The 18274-nt window shown below is 44.8% G+C and overlaps 2 protein-coding genes across 3 annotated transcripts in view; both read right to left on the reverse strand.

Annotated features, from left to right (window-relative positions):
• Nucleotides 1-2358: 2358 nt before the first annotated feature.
• LOC139752726 (uncharacterized) lies at nt 2359-7042 on the reverse strand. 2 transcript variants are annotated; one of them, XM_071668569.1, is made up of 2 exons: nt 6978-7042; nt 2359-3798 (listed from the first exon to the last, which is right to left on the reverse strand). In XM_071668569.1, the coding sequence occupies exon 2, from the start codon at nt 3792-3794 to the stop codon at nt 2589-2591; it is 1206 nt and encodes a 401-aa protein (XP_071524670.1). In that variant the 5' UTR covers nt 3795-3798; nt 6978-7042; the 3' UTR covers nt 2359-2588. The 2 variants fall into 2 exon arrangements, with proteins under 2 accessions (XP_071524670.1, XP_071524671.1); XM_071668570.1 differs by having other exon boundaries at nt 2359-3795; nt 6978-7038.
• Nucleotides 7043-11741: 4699 nt separating this feature from the next.
• Nucleotides 11742-18274, reverse strand: part of LOC139752556 (uncharacterized) — a 7558-nt gene continuing 1025 nt past the window's right edge. Inside the window, exons 2-3 of the mRNA XM_071668319.1 lie at nt 13553-14704; nt 11742-13174 (exon numbers count right to left, since the gene is read on the reverse strand). Of these exons, the coding sequence (XP_071524420.1) occupies nt 11965-13174; nt 13553-14703 (2361 nt within the window). The 5' untranslated portion in view covers nt 14704 and the 3' untranslated portion in view covers nt 11742-11964. The remainder of the gene's footprint in view (nt 13175-13552; nt 14705-18274) is intronic.

Genomic DNA, 18274 nt, shown 5'->3' on the forward strand with positions numbered 1-18274 from the left:
GGCCGGCCGCCACACCCAGCGCTGCGAACAGAAGAAATAACGGCCCATTTCTGCCTCGCCGAGTCCCTCCTTACACTGTTTTTACCTAATTTCCTCCATAGTGACCAGATATCTCACCTTCCTCACACTCTCATCCTGATGCCCCGCTTCTGACAGCTGCAGCCGATGATTGGCAGATCTTTGCATTTCTCCGTGTAGGAGAGAGTCTCACCTGATCATAAACCTTTCACGCACAGCACCCACCATGACTACACCTTTTCTCCTCTCCCATGAACTTGTTTCGTGTGGCTCGCGTGAGATGACTTGTGACCCTTGACTCATGACAGATGCACAGGAAGTGGGTGATTTTTCATAATCATCTGAAGTTCTCTGCTCTCCTCCGGCAGGCAATGCAAACATCATTGTAGCTCACCTGAATCCCGTTTTACAGCCTCGGTTTCAATGTGACCAACGGCTTGGAAAGTAGAGGTGAATTTGCCATACAGCAATTTGTAATTCCTCCTAAATCCTTACCTTATGTTGACCAGTGTGTCCATAATGTATGTTGGTGGCTTAGAAAAAAAAATAATGATTTATAGTTCCAAATGTCAAGGTCACAGTTTCAAAAAATGCATATAAATGATATGTTTGGAGAACTGTTTCAAGGGGACATATGACCAACGAGTCCCCACAATCTTACGCGTATACACGACACGTGTCGAGCTGAAGCGAGACAGCATGGGAGACCCCTCGAGACCTGCTTGCAAAGTGCATTACAGCTTGAATTAGAGGAGGGATGGCAGATGCAAGGCGGTAAATAGAGGCTGGACAAAAGGGGATGGAATAGACGCTACAGGTAAACTCAGTGAAAATGTTTTACCGAACCCCGCCATCATAATGTTACACGACAAGTGAAAAGTCGCCTTTCGCTAGGCTATATCATTGGGAGTAGAGATACGTCGAAGAACTTCTCATTCCATGGAATCCATTATCTCCTCTTGCAGGAAGTAACGCAGCCTTGAAGCGACAAGGTCCCCTGGAAAATGGGAAATAATCCTCCCCTCCTGTTTTTGTAAGCCCATAGATTTCATGTAATCTTATCGTATTTCAAAATACGAGCAGTTCACTAGACGTGACAGTTGCACTTCCATTTCAGTTGACTACCTTTTTGGAATAAACACAGTTTACATGAATGTTGTGTTTGCTTGACCAGTTCTTACGACCGGTTAGTTAGAATGAGGTTACGAGATTGGCAAACGTCTTTTTTTTGTTCTAGTGGTTCAGAAGACCGGTTCTTTTTTTTATATCTGTTGTTTAGAAATTGTTGGCTTTGTAGATGACTCGTTAGCAAGATGGTATACTTTTTTTATATGGCTTTTTATATTTGATCGACTCGTTTGCAGGATGGTATGCTTTTTTGTGTGTGTGGCTTTGAAACTGCAAGGGGTTCAGATTTGAATACAGGTTTTTAAACATATATGTTTACTTTTTTATAATTCACCGTTTCCCACATTAGCGGGGTAGCGCTAAGAACAAACTAAGGAAGGACCTCATTCACTCACATTCATTCTCTAGATGTCATATGTTATTCCCGGACTCCACAGAGCTCTATTCACATCCAGCCCCGTACAAAACTTTTTTCACTTGTGGTTTCCTCCGGCTGCTCTGTATGCCCTAGTTCAGTCAGTTGATAGCACTTCGCCTCCTGTATACCATATCGCTCCAATTTATTGTATCCTGTGTTTGCCTTACACCTTCCTGCATGCTTAGGCTGCTTTGGGGAGCAGCAGGCAAACGCTTGCCAGTGGTCCAAACCTTCTTAGTAGGGACACATGCACACAACTCATGATAACAGTGGTCAAAAGCAGCCGCATCGCGGCGTATGGAAAGGGAAGGTCGAGATGTGATGGCTGAGAAACTAACGAGACGGAAGGCCTAACGAGACGGAAGGCCTAAGATTCCACTCTAGTGAACAGAGTCACCCAGATGTGTGAGCAGTGTTCCAAACTTGGGCGATTAAATCCCCTGTAGATATGGAACTGCTCACGAAGCTTAAGTGATAAATGTTTGTGTATTGTCGGGAGAGAGAATTACTCTCCTGTTGCCCCATCTCTTCACCGTGTACGTGTGGCATTTCTTCCCTCTTATGCACACACACACACACACACACACACACACACACACACACACACACCTTAGCCTAACCAGTTCCGCATTTATCGAGTGTCCCCAAGGAGAGGATGATCGCCTAGGTTAGGTGTAGGCCGCTGCCACATCCAAGCTTTCAAACACTTCGACCCCGTGCGTAACTCGGAATCAGTTACGCTAACCGCCACACCACAGAGATCCTTGTTTGAGTGTGTTTCAAGAATTAAATGAAAGCCGGTGCAAAGTCGTCCCTATGTTTATCTATTAAATAATTCAAATACTGGAGACATTTCGATCTATTTTCGAATGTATTATTCATTTAGTTTTTATTGGGCATAGTGTGATACTACAGTACACATTTATCTGCCTCTCTTGTCAATAAATATATACAGAGACACGAGCTGAAGTTACATGGAATGAGCCAACGTTTTATCTCAGTGTTGTAGGTGGCAGTTCATATCCTAACGACCGTAATTGAATGGTTTGGACGGCTTTGGGTAGTTGTAACCTGTTTTACAGTAGGGCTTAACAGTCTTTGTTGCCGTCACGGTGTTGTACTGCTGGTCGTAGACGGTGGAGGTGACGTAGTTGGTGTTGTAGACGGTTCTGGTCTGGTACTGCGTTCTGGTCTGGCCTGGAAGCTGCTGGGTTCTGACAACAGTACGGTAGACTGTACGGTACTGGGTTTGGGCAGGCAGGGTGATGACAGATGGTACCACTTGTTGACTGTAGATGGTTGTGGGTACCACCTGTGTTGAGACTTGTGTTTTGATCACCTGCTGAGGTACAGTGACGGTCCTGGTGACGTACTGTGGTACCTGCTGTGTACGGTAGACAGTGGACACCTGCTGCTGTACCTGGGTGCGCGTGACGTATTGTGTCTGAGTGTTGGTTCGCACCACCTGGGAGTAGATAGTGGTGGTGACGGGAACCACCTGGGTGGAGGTGATGACCTGGGTCTGGCCTGGTTGTGTGATGGTCTGGGTAACAACATTGGTCCTAACTACGGTAGATGTACGCACGATATCTTGACCAGGTACGACGACGGTAGAGTAGATGGTGCTGTACTGGGTTCTGTCCACGGTACGGGTCTGTCCAGGAAGCTGCTGGGTCCTAGTGACCGTCTGCGTTTGGTAGACGGTGCTAACCACCTGCTGGGGTACGACTAATGTGGATACAACGTTCCTGATAATAGTTGTAGGAACCTGTTGCGTGCGAGTTTCATATCTTGTTTGGTATTGTACCTGTGTCCTGACTACCTCTTGTGTACGGGTTACGTAGTTGACCTGAGGCGGGAGAGTGATGACCTGTGTGCGGGTGTTCTCCTGGGTGCGGGTGACCGTGACTGTCTGGTACTGGATAGAGGGCACCACCTGGGTACGTACGACCTCAGAATAGACAGTGGTGTAGACCTGCTGGGTGCGGACGGAGGTCTGGGTGACATACTGGACTTGGGTGTTGTATACGGTGGAGGGGATGACCTGAGTGGAGTACTGCGTCTGGGTGCGGTAGACGGTAGAGGGGTAACAGCTGGGCTGTGGTTTGGGTGGTAGGTAGCCATGGGATGGCTGAAGATTCAGTCCATTGCCATAAACCTGACGCCGTTGTCGATCCACCGAATGTCCAAGCGCGCAACCCACCAGGAAGGAGAGCAATAGGACGTTCATCCTGCTATGGAGAAATGTAATTAGAGATTTGTAAGGGAAAGTGTGAATTTTATCAGAAGATTGCTTTGCAAGCATTACATATGGATATTGCGGTACATGTATTTCATATAAATGTGGACTATCTTATGGATATACTTACTGGAATCTGTCTTTGGTCAAACTGAAAAAAGAATTGGAAAGAAAAACTTGTTTCTAATGTATATTTAATATATAAATACAGTTCTGTGCCACAGTACATATTATCAACATGAGCACAGTGTGTAGACTGATTGGTTAAAAGGAATGTCGCAATTGTTTAGATTTCCTTTTCAGCTGTTAACTGGTTTCTTACTCGTGAGAAAGCATTGAAATCTATATCGTAAAAACCATGTTTCTTATCCTCTAATATTGAAAGGACGAGAACTGTATCCTGTGTTGCCACAGGTGGCTGTGATGGTCTGTGTAACTGTAACCTGCTGGGTCCGGTTGATGGTTTGGTAGACGATCTTTTGCTGCTGTTGAGTCTGTACCACCTGCTGGGTTACTACACGGTCCGGGCCGGGTACTTGCACCACAGAAGTTTGGGTTTGTTCTTGGGTTCGGATTACAGGGGCAGGGGTTACATACTGGGTACTGACGACGGTCTGGACCTGAGTGAAGGGCTGGACCCGTGTCTCGTAGCGGGTGGTGTAGATGGTGGTGGGCACCACCTGTGTGCGAACGACTTCCTGAGTTACCACCTGAGTCTGGACTTTTGTCTGAGTGACAACGTTGGTCCTGGTGACGACCTGCTCTCGTGTGACGTAAGCATTCTCGTAACGGGTGTTGACGGAAGTGTAGGGGATGACTTGCTGGCGTTGAACAACACTGGTCCTGATAACATCGCGTTCACGAACAACGCTGGTCCGCACCACCTGTTGCACGCGTGTTGACGTCACATAACGCGTGTTGTCAGGCTGCTGACGTCTGACAATGGAGGTTTGAACGACGGTCTGGACGCGGGTACGAACGACATTAGGCCCGGGAATAGAGACGACTCGGGTCTGTGTTTGCACTTGAGTCTGGTAGTTAGTGACGGGCTGGTAGACGGTCTGTACCTGTGTACGAGTGACCTCGACAGGTACTACCTGTGTTTGTACTTGTGTGCGGGTGACGTAGCTGACCTGCGGGACGACGCGGGTGGACGTAACATAACGAGTCTCCTGGCGAGGTGGTGATGGGACAGTTTGTGTTACCACTCGGTCAATGACGCGATCGGTAGTGCGCTGGATCACACTAGTCTGGTACTGGACTTGGGTCTGGATGCGAGTCCGGAAGAGAGTTGTTGGTACGACTTGCTGCCTGACCAGCGTTGTGGTGACGTACTGAGTGTTGACCTGGTTAACTGTTTGTATTCGCACGGAAGTCTGGACACGAGTGCTATAGACTACGGAAGTGACTGGTTTACAGACTGGGTCTGGCCGTGGAGGCAAGTAACCTCCCTGAGGGGTGGCTGAGGCCAGAGCCAGGAGCAGCAGCGTCGCCGTCAAGCGCCACATCCTGCAAAGAGAAATTCCACAGATTAGAACAGCGGTGATTGGAACCCCCGCGTCTCAGCAACTCATTTGGGAATAAAGTCCAATCACGCGCCGCTCCCTCTGTGCAATTTCTCCATGCGTTGTGGGCTGACCCGAGAGGACTTTATCGCCCAGATGAGCCGCGAGATGCTTACCTGGTTATATAGTATTTGCCTAATATAATTATTATCATTATTATCATATACAACATCAGGACACTTTTTCTGGTGTTCCTGCCGCTTCGAAGTTCTCCGCGCGGCAATGGGGTAAGTTGGGGTCTTTTAGGGCAGGAAATTCCTCGACGATGCTGTACTTTTTCCCTTGTGCTGCTGATGATGCAGCATCGTCGAAGCTGTCTTTCCTCTGGCGGTATTACCACTTGCAGGTGGAGGCAGCACACACACACGCGAACACTGGGTGGTAAATAGAGCGTAGACGGAAAAGTGTAGCTCGTCTATACCTGGGGAGTGTGCTTCAGGTGGGCGTGCATATGGTGAGGGATTGCGTTGAAAAGTGAGTTGGGAGGGCGGTTGTTTAGTGCTTGTCGGACATTCCGGTGTGTTTATGTTTGTGGGTGTTACTTTTCTAAGGGGATTTGGTGGGAGGGGTATTTGTGAAGTGTGAAGCAAGGGTAAACGGTTGATATCTGTCGGGGCTAATGGTTAGTTACAGAGTAGTCGGGACGGAAGCGTCTTGTGTTGTTGCAAAAAAAAAAAACGGAGCGCCAGACCTGCTTAGGTGAGGTTGTAGTGGGAGAATCTTTGATTCATTGTGTAAGTGTTGCGTGTTTATGGTTGTTAAATAGCCAGTGATTATTCTGATTGCTCTGTTTTGTATGATTCGCATATTTGTTATGTTACCTTTGGACAAGGTGGATGACGACGGCTGTTGCAACCCAGCGATGTACAATCTTACTAATCCACGGGGAGGTGAAACACGATAAGTTCCCAAGTGCACTTTCGCGTAATAATCACATCATCAGGGGAGATATCAACTGACTGTTATATTTCTTTTTTGTATCTCTCCTGATGATGTGATCATTACAGGAAAGTGCACCTGAGAACTTATCGTGTTTCATTTCCCCGTGGGTTAGAAGGGATATATATATATATATATATATATATATATATATATATATATATATATATATATATATATATATATATATATATATATATATATATATATATATATATATATATATATATATATACACACACACACACACTATCTTAGGATGAACGAGTGGATGATAAAAGGGGATAAACATGTACTTCAGTATACGTAGTTTTTTAGTATACTAGAAGGGAATAGCGTGTGATAAGCTCTCCGGTGACGTGCATGTTGATGATCTATTTTTCTTATGTTTCAGGTCTGTAAATATCTTTTTCATCATCACTCTGTCCTTATTCTCTACGAGAAAACTGATTAGCCTTATTTGAACGCAGTCTTCATCGAGTATAACCACTGTTGCACTAACATAATATATAGTCTACTGTGTTTGCCTTTTCTGTTGTTTGTGGAGATGTCACTCACAGTATTTCACCGCCATCGTGTGCAGCTTCCAGAATTTTCCTCGATCAGAAGCAAAGTTTTCCGTACATAAAACACCGAGAGCATAACGGCACTGTGAGAAGTAAGTACCTACCTTCTGTAGTTTTGAGAGTATTCAGGAGGAAGGAAACGTACGCTAGGAAGGGTAAAGCGAGTCTGACGAATTACCGCTGGACATAAAGTATTTATAGTGGGTCGGCGGGAGGAGAAGGGGCGTGCAGGAAGGACGTTTGTGGGGAGGGGGGATGGTGGATGGCAAGAGGGAAAGAGAGGTCAGCGAGTTGCGGTTGGCGGACGACCGGCCCCAGTATTACTGTTCTTGTTTTCATGGTTTTCTGTGTCATTCCAGTTTAACAAGTCTGTGTATTTGACGTCATGATCCTCTTGTGAGAAGGACTTACGGAAAGGGCTTGATCGTCGGTAGATTTACTTTCTATTGCTACACATAGTCCATCCAGCTTGATAATGACTGCTGTGGATTCTAAAGAGTAAATGTGGTATTACTACTGGTCATACCTGTTGATAAGGTGACCGGGGAGGATCGGTTTACTTTAGTCATAGCTGTGTCGAAGTGTCGTTCTTCCCCTATTCACCTTTTCTCTTTAGTGTCAACTTAATATTTCATGTCTCTAAAACGTGGTAGGTTGCGACCAAGCGATGAAGAAACTTACGGAAGCAAATTAAAGGTAAATGAATTTCATATACTGATTATGAATCACTCGAAGTTTCGATTCGGTATCGGTTATATATATATATATATATATATATATATATATATATATATATATATATATATATATATATATAGAGAGAGAGAGAGAGAGAGAGAGAGAGAGAGAGAGAGGTACTCGGCGCTGTACGGAAAAAAAAATGGCTGTAGTAACTGAACTTTCAAAAGGTGGCCTTTGTTTTCCTCTGTATCTTCTTGATTTCCTCTGTCCTTTTTTTTCTCTTTTTTACAGAGTTGACTTTGTCATTGGCTGTCTCAGAATACCATTTACGTATACCTAGAGCCTCCAAACTATTCCTGGTGCTTTAGTCTTCCTCTGGGAATGAATCCTTCTTGTACTGCACGTCCTCTTGCAAACCAAACATTGCGGCCCGTCTGCGTCTTTCCTGGTCGTCACATCATTTTGATAATGTTCGGTTGCATTATGTTGGCACTCTTTGTCCTTAGGTCTGTCATCTTTGGGCTCTATCATTCGTCTGAAAATTCCTTTACCCACGAACTCCTCCTTGATGTGCATTTCTCTCAGCTCGAAGCTTTTTTTGTCCTGTTTTGGCTTCATTAACATTCCCAGTGACATGGATGATTTACCTAAATCTTACGATGTGATGTAGCCCAGTAGTTCTCTCTGGCGTTAGTTGATCTTCCTGACACTGTATGAAGCTCCGATCCAGGCCTTCTTCCCTCGAGCAAGGACATTCAATTTTTTTGTTCTTGCGTTACATTCACAGGCAACCTAAAGTTGACAGTCATTTCGCCCTGGTTATTTGTCACCTCAGCCTACCTTCATATCAACCCAAACTTCACAGTTTTATCTTTATTGGCTACGTGTATGCTGCTGCTTGCTGCTGCTTTTGTTCCGCAAGCCATCCACGTGTTTTCATATCCATGCGAGGGTAGTTCTTTGTGGCTCATCACAGCATATACTATACGGGTGCCGCTCTTACTCGCAAGACCCTAGGCGTGTGCCACCATTATTTTTTTTTTCCAAATGTAGGCTACAGTACTACAATTTTTAATAGTGTTTATTGTGGTCGTTTTAGTTTATTTGTAAGTTGAGGTAAATTCGGTGTAAAGTAGTAATTCAAGACGATACATAACTATTATTTTTAGGCTTTAATCGTTATCATTACCATTGCCATACAAGGTATCTTCGTGTGCCACCTTTGGCACGCATGCCTAGGGTTTCCAACCCGTACTTCAGAACTTCAATCACGTTGCGATTGCACGTGCATGTCTTTCCGTTATCACACCCCATCTTACACCATTCATATACTGTTATTCTTTCTCATAATCAATGCACGACTGCCTTAAGTTATATATATGTTTTACTATTTTCATTCTTATGTGTTCATGGATGTATATCTTTGCTTCTGTATATATATATATATATATATATATATATATATATATATATATATATATATATATATATATATATATATATATATATATATCTGTATATCTGTGTGTGTGTGTGTGTGTGTGTGTGTGTGTGTGTGTGTGTGTGTGTGTGTGTGTGTGTGTGTTTGTGTGTGTGTGTGTGTGTATGTTACTGTAGTTGAAGTGTTTTCACTGATTTGGAACCCTGGGATGGTGAGATGTGGCAGGTTGACCAAGCTGTTTTCCTAATGGTTTCCGAGAAACAGGAACATTCGATGTATTCCCGCTCATCCTTCTGGATTCATTGCCAGCTGACCGACTCTGTCCAGATTTTTCTCATTTAGCCGGTTCTGCGTCCACACTCCCGGGATCTGTGGTAAGTTTGGGAAGCTTTCTCTTGTAGGCCTTTACCTACCTGAAGGCATCAGAGGACCGTACTGTGACTCACTACAGCATCATTCTACACTAACGAGACAATCCCCCACCCTCCTCCACTAACGAGACATCCCCCGCCCTTCTCCACTAACGAGACATCCCCCGCCCTTCTCCACTAACGAGACATACCCCGCCCCTCTCCACTAACGAGACATCCCCCGCCCTTCTCCACTAACGAGACATCCCCCGCCCTTCTCCCCCCTTTTACTCAGTGTTTAGTTACAAAAGAATGCTTTCCATAGCAGTTGTTGCCTGACTCTGGCCTGATCAAGGTTATACGCCACGGGCAAAATGTCACCTTTGGCGAGACTGCATCATTGGGATTACAGTCTCGTCATTGTACTTCTCAGACTCCAGAGGAGTCTATATTTCCATGCCCCTGGAATCAGCGAAGCCTTGGTGCTGAAGAAGGTCGTGGGTGTAAAGCCAGGACTCTCTCATAGCAATTGGTCGTAGGTAATCAAAGATGAGTACATACTTACTTTCCCCAAAGCTCAGCTTACGATTTACAGCCTCCCCCGACCCCATGAAATAAAAGACTCGTCGTCTTCCCACACACACACAAGTTCGGTCGCTCCATGAACTGCCGACGAAGCCCAGAAATAAGACAAGTTCGGTCGCTCCATGAACTGCCGACGAAGCGCAGAAATATACTCCAGCTGCCAACAGCCAGTCCAAGTCCAGGTGACTGGGGGACAGAGCTGTTGATATCTCACTGTTGACTGTTGCTGGTGGGAATACTCTCGGGTGTTACAGGACTCCGGCGGAGACCTGATGAAGAGTTCCGTGGAGTATTGGTGTGGATGAGAGAGATAGGAAGGAGAAGGATGGGTAAATCATTGGTGGTAGGAACCCACCCTGGTTTTTCTCCAGTACGTATTGTTGTGCTTACGTACATCTTTGCATGTTGCTCTGGATGTAGTCACTGACACCTATGTAGATTTTGAATAGTACTACTGCTACTGTAATGATGATAATGATAACGACTGTTATCATCATTATTATTGTTATTATTATTATTATTATCATTATTATTGTTATCATTATTATCATCATTACTATTATTGTTATTATTTATCATTATCATTATCATTATTTAGTTAATCTTTAGGACTTGCGGTATTTTCGGTACACAGCGTCGAGTATCATATGAGATTAGAACGGATACTTTTTAGTGAGTCTAATATTATGATTATGCAGCATGTTAATAGTATTTGAAATTCATTTAGGTTTTTGTGTAGTCATAATGCCTCTAGTTACATTTCATAAATGGTTAAGCTTAGATTATTGGGTTGAAATTGACTGGAACACTTGGCAGGACTTTCACCAGGTCGGTAAAGTGGAGCGAGCGGCAACGTTAGTGTGTATTATAGGCTATCCATAGAGCATGTGTTTACATTTCTTACGATCACTTTCACTGGTAGAGATGGTGAATGAATTACTTTAACCTTTGAGCAAACGCTTTTCTTTTTTTGTGGTAAGAGTAGAATTAATGAAAGGGAGTTTCACGGTCCTCTTGAGACCGTTGATGAAAAAGGTGTTTCAGGGTCTTCCTGAGACCGCTTATGAAAAGGGTGTTTCAGGGTCTTCTTGAGACCGTTGATGAAAAAGGTGTTTCAGGGTCTTCTTGAGGCCGTTGATGAAAAGCGTGTTTCAGGTTCAGGGTCTTCTTGAGGCCGTTGATGTAAAGGGTGTTTCAGGGTCTTCTTGAGGCCGTTGATGAAAAGCGTGTTTCAGGGTCTTCTTAAGACCGTTGATGTAAAAAGGTGTTTCAGGGTCTTCTTGAGGCCGTTGATGAAAAGCGTGTTTCAGGGTCTTCTTAAGACCGTTGATGTAAAAAGGTGTTTCAGGGTCTTCCTGAGACCGTTGATGAAAAGAATGTTTCGGAGTCTTCTTAGAACCATTAATGAAAAGGGTGTTTCTGAGTCCTCTTTAGATCAGCCATGAAAATAACAGTAATCTATTTAATGTTTACTTTGGGGTGCAAATGTACACTGGTCAGGTGTAACACCGAAAGACTTAGAGATGACAAGTAACGCGGTGTTACGCCTGAGTCATGGGTATGATTTATGCATGTTACATAATTGTCACTTTGACTGTAGTAGGTTTGTTGATACTATTCAAAACAACCAAATTATTTTCTTTGCCTCACTAACATGAATGGTGTATATATATATATATATATATATATATATATATATATATATATATATATATATATATATATATATATACATATGTATATATATATATCTGGTTAAATTTAGGGCGGTGGGAGGACTGTTCTACGGGGAGTGACGGATGAAAGACGTATGAAGTCGTCCCTATGTTTATTTATTAAATAATTATAATATTGGAGTCATATTTCGTACCTCTGTAAAATGTATTATTCATTTAGTTATTATTGGGCATAGTGTGTTACTGTAGTACACATTTTTCTGCCTCTCTTGTCAATGAACATATACAGAGACACGAGCTGAAGTGACACTGAACGAGACATCGTTTTATCTCAGTGTTGTAGGTGGCAGTTCATATTCTAACGACCGTAATTGAATGGTTTGGACGGCTTTGGGTAGTTGTAACCTGTTTTACAGTAGGGCTTAACAGTCTTAGTTGCCGTCACGGTGTTGTACTGCTGGTCGTAGACGGTGGAGGTGACGTAGTTGGTGTTGTAGACGGTTCTGGTCTGGTACTGCGTTCTGGTCTGGCCTGGAAGCTGCTGGGTTCTGACAACAGTACGGTAGACTGTACGGTACTGGGTTTGGGCAGGTAGGTTGATGACAGATGGTACCACTTGTTGACTGTAGATGGTTGTGGGTACCACCTGTGTTGAGACTTGTGTTTTGATCACCTGCTGAGGTACAGTGACGGTCCTGGTGACGTACTGTGGTACCTGCTGTGTACGGTAGACAGTGGACACCTGCTGCTGTACCTGGGTGCGCGTGACGTATTGTGTCTGAGTGTTGGTTAGCACCACCTGGGAGAAGATAGTGGTGGTGACGGGAACCACCTGGGTGGAGGTGATGACCTGGGTCTGGCCTGGTTGTGTGATGGTCTGGGTAACAACATTGGTCCTAACTACGGTAGATGTACGCACGATATCTTGACCAGGTACGACGACGGTAGAGTAGATGGTGCTGTACTGGGTTCTGTCCACAGTACGGGTCTGTCCAGGAAGCTGCTGGGTCCTAGTGACCGTCTGCGTTTGGTAGACGGTGCTAACCACCTGCTGGGGTACGACTAATGTGGATACAACGTTCCTGATAATAGTTGTAGGAACCTGTTGCGTGCGAGTTTCATATCTTGTTTGGTATTGTACCTGTGTCCTGACTACCTCTTGTGTACGGGTTACGTAGTTGACCTGAGGCGGGAGAGTGATGACCTGTGTGCGGGTGTTCTCCTGGGTGCGGGTGACCGTGACTGTCTGGTACTGGATAGAGGGCACCACCTGGGTACGTACGACCTCAGAATAGACAGTGGTGTAGACCTGCTGAGTGCGGACGGAGGTCTGGGTGACATACTGGACTTGGGTGTTGTATACGGTGGAGGGGATGACCTGAGTGGAGTACTGCGTCTGGGTGCGGTAGACGGTAGAGGGGTAACAGCTGGGCTGTGGTTTTGGTGGTAGGTATCCGTGGGATGGCTGAAGATTCAGTCCATTGCCATAAACCTGACGCCGTTGTCGATCCACCGAATGTCCAAGCGCGCAACCCACCAGGAAGGAGAGCAATAGGACGTTCATCCTGCTATGGAGAAATGTAATTAGAGATTTGTAAGGGAAAGAAAGTGTAAAGTTTTTCAGAAGATTACTTTGCAAGCATTACATATGGATATTGCGGTACATGTATTTCATATAAATGTGGACTATCTTATGGATATACTTACTGGAATCTGTCTTTGGTCAAACTGAAAAAAGAATTGGAAAGAAAAACTTGTTTCTAATGTATATTTAATATATAAATACAGTTCTGTGCCACAGTACATATTATTAACATGAGCACAGTGTGTAGACTGATTGGTTAAAAGGAATGTCGCAATTGTTTAGATTTCCTTTTCAGCTGTTAACTGGTTTCTTACTCGTGAGAAAGCATTGAAATCTATATCGTAAAAACCATGTTTCTTATCCTCTAATATTGAAAGGACGAGCCGGCGTTGGGTAACTGTATCCTGTGTTGCCACAGGTGGCTGTGATGGTCTGTGTAACTGTAACCTGCTGGGTCCGGTTGATGGTTTGGTAGACGATCTTTTGCTGCTGTTGGGTCTGTACCACCTGCTGGGTTACTACACGGTCCGGGCCGGGTACTTGTACCACAGAAGTTTGGGTTTGTTCTTGGGTTCGGATTACAGGGGCAGGGGTTACATACTGGGTACTGACGACGGTCTGGACCTGAGTGAAGGGCTGGACCCGTGTCTCGTAGCGGGTGGTGTAGATGGTGGTGGGCACCACCTGTGTGCGAACGACTTCCTGAGTTACCACCTGAGTCTGTACTTTTGTCTGAGTGACAACGTTGGTCCTGGTGACGACCTGCTCTCGTGTGACGTAAGCATTCTCGTAACGGGTGTTGACGGAAGTGTAGGGGATGACCTGCTGGCGTTGAACAACGCTGGTCCTGATAACATCGCGTTCACGAACAACGCTGGTCCGCACCACCTGTTGCACGCGTGTTGACGTCACATAACGCGTGTTGTCAGGCTGCTGACGTCTGACAATGGAGGTTTGAACGACGGTCTGGACGCGGGTACGAACGACATCAGGGCCGGGGATGGACACGACTCGGGTCTGTGTTTGAACTTGAGTCTGGTAGTTAGTGACGGGCTGGTAGACGGTCTGTACCTGTGTGCGAGTGACCTCGACAGGTACTACCTGTGTTTGTACTTGTGTGCGGGTGACGTAGCTGACCTGCGGGACGACGCGGGTGGACGTAACATAACGAGTCTCCTGGCGAGGTGGTGATGGGACAGTTTGTGTTACCACTCGGTCAATGACGCGATCGGTAGTGCGCTGGATCACACTAGTCTGGTACTGGACTTGGGTCTGGATGCGAGTCCTGAAGAGAGTTGTTGGTACGACTTGCTGCCTGACCAGCGTTGTGGTGACGTACTGAGTGTTGACCTGGTTAACTGTTTGTATTCGCACGGAAGTCTGGACACGAGTGCTATAGACTACGGAAGTGACTGGTTTACAGACTGGGTCTGGCCGTGGAGGCAAGTAACCTCCCTGAGGGGTGGCTGAGGCCAGAGCCAGGAGCAGCAGCGTCGCCGTCAAGCGCCACATCCTGCAAAGAGAAATTCCACAGATTAGAGCAGCGGTGATTGGAACCCCCGCGTCTCGGCAACTCATTTGGGAATAAAGTCCAATCACGCGCCGCTCCCTCTGTGCAATTTCTCCATGCGTTGTGGGCTGACCCGAGAGGACTTTATCGCCCAGATGAGCCGCGAGATGCTTACCTGGTTATTTAGCATTTACATATATGTGTTATTATTATCATAACTACTATCAATGCAACCTAAGGACTCCGTTTATCGTGTTCCTGCAGTCGAGACTGCGCCATTCATAGGAGCTGTGTAAATTGAGCTTTCGTCGACGCTGTACTCTTCGTATTGCGACGATAATACGGCCCCGTCGAAAGTGATTTTTTTTTCGTATTCCTCGAAGTGTTACCTCTAGCAGGCGGATACATGGATTTCCCATATATATATATATATATATATATATATATATATATATATATATATATATATATATATATATATATATATATATTTTTTTTTTTTTTTTTTTTTTTTTTTTTTGGTTTGTCGCTGTCTCCCGCGTTTGCGAGGTGGCGCAAGGAAACAGACCAGACGAAAGAAATGGCCCAACCCACCCCCATACACATGTATATACATACGTCCACACACGCAAATATACATACCTACACAGCTTTCCATGGTTTACCCCAGACGCTTCACATGCCCTGATTCAATCCACTGACAGCACGTCAACCCCGGTATACCACATCGCTCCAATTCACTCTATTCCTTGCCCTCCTTTCACCCTCCTGCATGTTCAGGCCCCGATCACACAAAATTTTTTTCACTCCATCTTTCCACCTCCAATTTGGTCTCCCTCTTCTCTTCGTTCCCTCCACCTCCGACACATATATCCTCTTGGTCAATCTTTCCTCACTCATTCTCTCCATGTGCCCAAACCATTTCAAAACACCCTCTTCTGCTCTCTCAACCACGCTCTTTTTATTTCCACACATCTCTCTTACCCTTACGTTACTTACTCGATCAAACCACCTCACACCACACATTGTCCTCAAACATCTCATTTCCAGCACATCCATCCTCCTGCGCACCACTCTATCCATAGCCCACGCCTCGCAACCATACAACATTGTTGGAACCACTATTCCTTCAAACATACCCATTTTTGCCTCCCGAGATAATGTTCTCGACTTCCACACATTCTTCAAGGCTCCCAGAATTTTCGCCCCCTCCCCCACCCTATGATCCACTTCCGCTTCCATGGTTCCATCCGCTGCCAGATCCACTCCCAGATATCTAAAACACTTTACTTCCTCCAGTTTTTCTCCATTCAAACTCACCTCCCAATTGACTTGACCCAATTGACATATATATATATATATATATATATATATATATATATATATATATATATTCATACTATTCACCATCTCCCGCGTTGGCGAGGTTGCGTTAAGAACAGAGGACTGAGCCTTTGAGGGAAATCCTCACTTGGCCCCCTTCCTGTTCCTCCATTTGGAAAATCAAAAACGAAAGGGGGGAGGATTTCCAGCCCCCCGCTCCCTCCCCTTTTAGTTGCCTTCTTCGACACGCAGGGAATACGTGGGAAGTATTCTTTCTCCCCTATCCCAAGGGATATATATATATATATATATATATATATATATATATATATATATATATATATATATATATATATATTCTTATGAAGTCTGTTGGGGATGAGAGAGCTTGGGAAGTGAGTCAGTTGTTGTTCGCTGATGATACAGCGCTGGTGGCTGATTCATGTGAGAAACTGCAGAAGCTGGTGACTGAGTTTGGTAAAGTGTGTGGAAGAAGAAAGTTAAGAGTAAATGTGAATAAGAGCAAGGTTATTAGGTACAGTAGGGTTGAGGGTCAAGTCAATTGGGAGGTGAGTTTGAATGGAGAAAAACTGGAGGAAGTGAAGTGTTTTAGATATCTGGGAGTGGATCTGGCAGCGGATGGAACCATGGAAGCGGAAGTGGATCATAGGGTGGGGGAGGGGGCGAAAATTCTGGGGGCCTTGAAGAATGTGTGGAAGTCGAGAACATTATCTCGGAAAGCAAAAATGGGTATGTTTGAAGGAATAGTGGTTCCAACAATGTTGTATGGTTGCGAGGCGTGGGCTATGGATAGAGTTGTGCGCAGGAGGATGGATGTGCTGGAAATGAGATGTTTGAGGACAATGTGTGGTGTGAGGTGGTTTGATCGAGTGAGTAACGTAAGGGTAAGAGAGATGTGTGGAAATAAAAAGAGCGTGGTTGAGAGAGCAGAAGAGGGTGTTTTGAAGTGGTTTGGGCACATGGAGAGAATGAGTGAGGAAAGATTGACCAAGAGGATATATGTGTCGGAGGTGGAGGGAACGAGGAGAAGAGGGAGACCAAATTGGAGGTGGAAAGATGGAGTGAAAAAGATTTTGTGTGATCGGGGCCTGAACATGCAGGAGGGTGAAAGGAGGGCAAGGAATAGAGTGAATTGGAGCGATGTGGTATACCGGGGTTGACGTGCTGTCAGTGGATTGAATCAAGGCATGTGAAGCGTCTGGGGTAAACCATGGAAAGCTGTGTAGGTATGTATATTTGCGTGTGTGGACATATGTATATACATGTGTATGGGGGGGTTGGGCCATTTCTTTCGTCTGTTTCCTTGCGCTACCTCGCAAACGCGGGAGACAGCGACAAAGTATAAAAAAAAAAAAAAAAAAAAAAAAAAAAAAAAAAAAAAATATATATATATATATATATATATATATATATATATATATATATATATATATATATATATATATATATATATATATGTATGTATATGTATATATATTCGCCATTTCCCGTGATAGCGAAATTGCGTCAAGAACAGACGAATGCGCCATTTCTGTTCCCTCTTTTGGAAAAGTAGAACAGGAGGGGAGGATTTCCATCTCCCCAATTCCATTCTCTTTAGTCGCCTTCTAGGACACGCAGGGAATACGTGGGAAGTATTCTTTCTCCCCTAGGTACGTTGAATGTATTGGTCGCTACTGCATGGGATTGCAACCTTTACACTTATTTGCAGTCAGGCTATAAAAATGGCCACACCTTTGTCGACTTATCCCAAAGAAGAGCTGCGCGTTGTCATTCCATTTTCGTGGTCTAAGAGCAAAAATAGATCTGAAATTCACAGATTTCTTATTATAGAATGTTGATTGTCTTGCCAGTGCAGACAATGTGCGAATAGATCGAAATGTTTATAGTCGTACAAACTTCACCGACGGAGAATGTCCAGAGCGGCTACCCACATCAATCGTTTTTAAATTTTTGATCTTTTTGAACTTTTTGATCCGTTAGTACACGCTTCGCTGTGGCAAGACATGATCACTATACTCTCTCTCTCTCTCCCCTAGACCACAAAAGTTAATGGTAACCTGCTGCACTTCCACCGTGCAAGTGGGCAAGAATTTGGCCATGTTCACAGCGTGACTTCATATGAGCAACTCTGACTGTACATGTCTCATTCCCATGCAGCGGCCACCGTTACGCTCGGTGTTTTGCAGCGCCGTCAACGTCAGCAGTGTAGCCAATTCTGGAAACGAA

Source organism: Panulirus ornatus, chromosome 13, assembly GCF_036320965.1.
Source record: "Panulirus ornatus isolate Po-2019 chromosome 13, ASM3632096v1, whole genome shotgun sequence".
Lineage (NCBI taxonomy): Eukaryota > Metazoa > Arthropoda > Malacostraca > Decapoda > Palinuridae > Panulirus > Panulirus ornatus.

Bases quoted from the DNA above. Each gene is read 5' to 3' on its own strand.
- LOC139752726 (XM_071668569.1), bottom strand. From the start codon at position 3,794: ATGAACGTCCTATTGCTCTCCTTCCTGGTGGGTTGCGCGCTTGGACAT.